This window comes from Tupaia chinensis, unplaced genomic scaffold (genome assembly GCF_000334495.1).
Source record: "Tupaia chinensis unplaced genomic scaffold, TupChi_1.0 Scaffold144058_2, whole genome shotgun sequence".
Classification (NCBI taxonomy): domain Eukaryota; kingdom Metazoa; phylum Chordata; class Mammalia; order Scandentia; family Tupaiidae; genus Tupaia; species Tupaia belangeri.
Genome location: NW_006203911.1, coordinates 1,262,741 through 1,267,026, shown reverse-complemented (window position 1 = coordinate 1,267,026; position 4,286 = coordinate 1,262,741). Strand labels below are relative to the sequence as shown.

The following is a 4,286-nucleotide window of genomic DNA, read 5'->3' as shown; positions in this document are numbered from 1 at the left end:
AGTACAGCATGCATAAATATTTGTTTCCCAAAGAAAATTTAAGAGCCACTCACCCCTCTCTTGTCCTCTCAGAATCAGAAACCACTTCTCCAAGGTGTTTTGACGGTTAATAGGTAGCGCTAAGGGAGCAGAAAAAGAAAAGACAGGCACACTTACACACATGTAGGACTTTATAGGTGACGAAATGATCGCAATGAATTGATTTGAGGGAGGGGAAAGAGGTGGCAGGAAGAGGGGAGCTCCGTCCAGCGGGAGAAAGGTGTTTTGCTTTCTCTCTGCCTCAGTTTCCCCACCTGATTACAGAGCAAATCCCATCTTACACATGAGAATTCAAGAATTAAACCAAACGAGACAACTTGCTATACACCAGTGATCGCTCAACACAACACTTAAAACATCAACTCAGGGACTCTGGCGCCCGATTCATGCAACAGGCGAAGGGAGGGGCTCTGCCCCCAGTGCCACTGCGGGTGGGGGTCGCCAAGTTACTGCGAGGGTGCTTGGACACAGGTCGCAGTGGGCTCCCCGTTGCTGCGGGAGACACAGGGGCGCAAGGCTGTCCCAGGCGCCCCAAACCCAGCACGGGCGGCTGGCCGCAGGGTCTCCTAGCCCTTCGCTTCACTGTGTTCAGGCTGCGCGCTCCCGGCGCGCCTAGCTAACCTGCGGTCCTCTGCACTTTCCAGTTCTGCTGGGGCGCTCCTCAGCGCTAGCCCGCTCCCCTTCCCTTTCCCCCTCGGCTGGGCGGCCAGGTCCCTCCTCTCCAGTAGCCCTTAGATCCTCGGGGGCGCTCGAACTCCATTCCTCGCTGCGTCCCGCTCTCCCTCCCGCAGCCAGCGGAGGTGCGCAGCGCTCTCGGCGCACCTACTGCAGCGCTTCCTCCGCCCACACTCCGCGCCCGCACCGCCCTCCTGCTCTTCGCCCAGCTGACCGAGTCTCTCTCATGGTCTCACCATCTCTCTCTACTCTCCATCTCTCATCCGCACTGTCTCTGTCCCAGTCCTCTTTCGAGCGCTCCCCTGAACCTCCGTCTCGCTCTTCCTGATTATCCCCACCCACCCGGTGGCTCTCTTTGACCTGTCCTCTGCCCACCTCCCTGTCGCTGACTTCTGCTTGTCTTATTGTCTTCCAAGCCCCAAGGCTTCGACCAAACTGAACTAATCTTTACGTCTTCTGCGATTCAATAATCACAGGTCCGAGACCGGGCTTGAACCCATCCCAACCTCCTGGACCCCCAATCCATCTCGTCCCGACCAGAGAGTTCTACTCAACTAAAGGCAAGGGCTCCACACTCTGGGGTACAGCTCACCTCTGTCAGTTTTAAATTCAGAAAGGAAATGTCTGGCCACGAGTTCTCGGTAAGCAGTCTCTTGCAGCTTCAGACGCTCCAGCTCGGAGAGACTGTGTATTGATACCATCTTTGTCCTTTGGTCTGGGTTGTGGCCCGGGGCTCCTCCCAGGACATTCACTAAAAAAATGAAGGCGGACAAGAACAGCAAAGGGGGCATGATTTTGAGACATAGTGTCCTTGTTGCCTTCAGAAAAGGAATGCAGCCACACTTTCAGGAATGGAATGATTATCAAGGCTGCACACTTTCAGGAATGGAATGATTAGCAAGGCTGCATCATCCAATTGTCACTGGACCTGGTGGAGGGAACTATGGGGGGTAGGGTGGGAGGGAAAACAGGGAGGTGGCTTCACCCTCCAACAGAGCTGTCTCTGGGTTGCTTTTATTAAAAATATTCACCTTTTAAAAACTCAGTCATGAACAGCTAGTCCAAAAAAAGAGAAAACCTAATTACCAATTGGGGGTAGGGGGAAGAAAAGAAAAGAAAAAAAGATAAAAGAAGAACAACCAACCGGTCACACAATTCTTTTTAAAAACACACTTGGAGACAAAAATAAGATAGTGTTTCCATTAATCAATTAGAGCACTGATAGAGTGTTTGGTTTTGTTTTGTTTTCTCTAAGGACACTCGATGCTGTCCAGTTTGGTTAAAAATGGGACTTTCTCCTAAGTTAGGAGCGATGTAATTCTATACAATCTTTCCAGAAAACCAACTGACTGGATACATGAGTCTGGAGCCAAAAAATTATCCCCAGGCCCTGTGACTCAGTAATTCCCCTTCTAGGAATCTATCCTAATGAAATCTTCCTACAGACAGGAAACACTATATGCATATAAGCCATAACAGTAAAAAATTACGAAAAAGTTAGCCTGCCAATGAGGCTAGTTATATAAAGTACATGGTGGCCACAGTACAGAAAATTATGCAATCATTAAAGTGATGTTTATAAGGAGTTTTTCAAACAATAAATATAAAATACAGAATTGCATTAGTTACAATAGCAACTATGTGAAGAAAAGCATGTTTAAAAATAAAAGACTGAAGGAATTCACTTTAAAATATGTTTTAATATTATGACATATATTGATTAACCTTTAACTATAAAGCCAATTTTGTATTTATTCAGTAAACTCCACTTTGTCATGCTGTATTTATTATAATCTCTACATGTTTCTGAGTGGGACCGACTTTCTAAGATTTGTTTAGAATTCTTTTAATGCATGTTCATGATGGATTTTAGTTCATAACAATTTTTTTCTTGTAATGTCTTTACTTAGTTTGAGTATAAAGAGAACACTAGGTTCCTAGAATTATGGAAAGCTAAACAACAGCCTCCAGTGGGAATCACCTTGCACCCTCACAGCATCTTTTCCTACACATCCTCCATTACTTATTTGCTCTTTCATTCATTTGTTAAAAGAAAAACAGAAACCAATATTAATTGCCCAGTTTATGCTGGTCACTAAAGATTCACAGGATGAGCAAAATAATAGGACTCCTTTTATAAAAGAGTTAACAGTGCAGTGGAGGAGATGCATAGGTTAGCAACAATTTACAAAACCTTGCATAAGTCTCTTGGCCAAGACATAAACAAAGTACTGTGGGAGCAGAAAGAAGAAACATCTTAGTCTGCCTGGAGACAGGGAGGAAGGAAGCAGTGTCCAGAAACAAACAGCCTGTGCAAAGGCAAAGACATGGGAGGGAGGTTGTCTTAAGTCTTGGAGCTGTATAAAGGAATTGGAAGGAGATAAATCTGGATAGACAAGGATGAGGTCATGAATGAACCTGCAAGCCACATTAAGGAGTCAGACCCTTTCCTGAAGGCAATAGGGAATCACTAATGGGTTTTAGGCGGAGTGATAGAGTCAGAATTCCACCTTGGTCAAATTACAGAGAACTATGAAAAGTCTGATTTGGGTAGAGAGCCTGAAGTAAATAAGTGGATCAGTGAACAGGCAATAGATGCTGACACAATTTAGTGTCACTGGGGCTGGAGCAGTAGATGGATTTTATGGGCAGAATAAGGAAAATTCTTAATTATAACGTAAATGAAAGAATTTAGAATAGCTACTAAATTTATGGTTTGGGTGAATGTGTGTATGCTAGTTCCTGGTGGAGAAGATAACTTGGGACACAGTGAACTAAACTTTCTGACCAGAAAGGATGACATGCCATTTTTCTGAGCTTTCCTTTCCCATGGAGTTTTGCAATAATAGTCTATATATTACGGTGGGAGGGGTGGCTTAAATTTCAAAGATAAGGCAGCATGGCTTTGACAGAAAGAAAGGGAAGGGTTTTTCATACAGTTATATATAAATAAATGAGGTATCCTCTGTTGCCCACCTACCTCCCCACCAAAAATACCTTGAGTTTTGTCTCCAAATTTCTCTTTTACCCACTTTTCCTTAATGTCCGAAGTCATAGACGTCAGAAATGGTTTCTGAATAACTGAGATACAGTATGAGATAGGACGAAAGGTCATTCTGTGACTTTTGAGCTAAACTAAGAGGAAAGCAGCCAGAATGGAGTTTAAACCTCCTTCAACTGCAAGGCACCATCACCTGGAATCAAAGTGAACACTTAAGCCCAACCACCAAACTGCAACCACAGAGACCATTCTAACCAAAAGTTCATGCATCTAACCACAATCCCAGACCAGGACTCTAGGAATCTTTCATTAGAAATAATAGGTTCAAGGTCTATTAGTAGAGGGCCTCATCCTGATACACACAGAATAACTCTGGTTTAATTTGCCTCACAACACTCCTCCCATCTTGCCCCAATCCAGACATTTTTTGCACATATGTCAGTGTTCCAGCTATTTCTTGTTACAGAGTCTTACCATATCTGGTCATCGAAAGAGCAGAGCTGATTCTTTAACCCAGAAACAGAGAGAAAATTAATCCCTCCAGTCCCCCCAACATAAGGTAAAAACAAAC

General features: G+C 44.5%; 1 protein-coding gene across 1 annotated transcript in view; it reads right to left on the bottom strand.

The window, feature by feature from the left end:
- Positions 1-1,505, bottom strand: part of ARHGAP36 (Rho GTPase activating protein 36) — a 7,674-nt gene extending 6,169 nt beyond the window's left edge. The window contains 2 exon segments of the mRNA XM_027767241.1: positions 54-119; positions 1,307-1,505. Coding sequence (XP_027623042.1) covers positions 54-119; positions 1,307-1,505 — 265 coding nt within the window.
- Between the last annotated feature and the right edge of the window lie 2,781 nt (positions 1,506-4,286).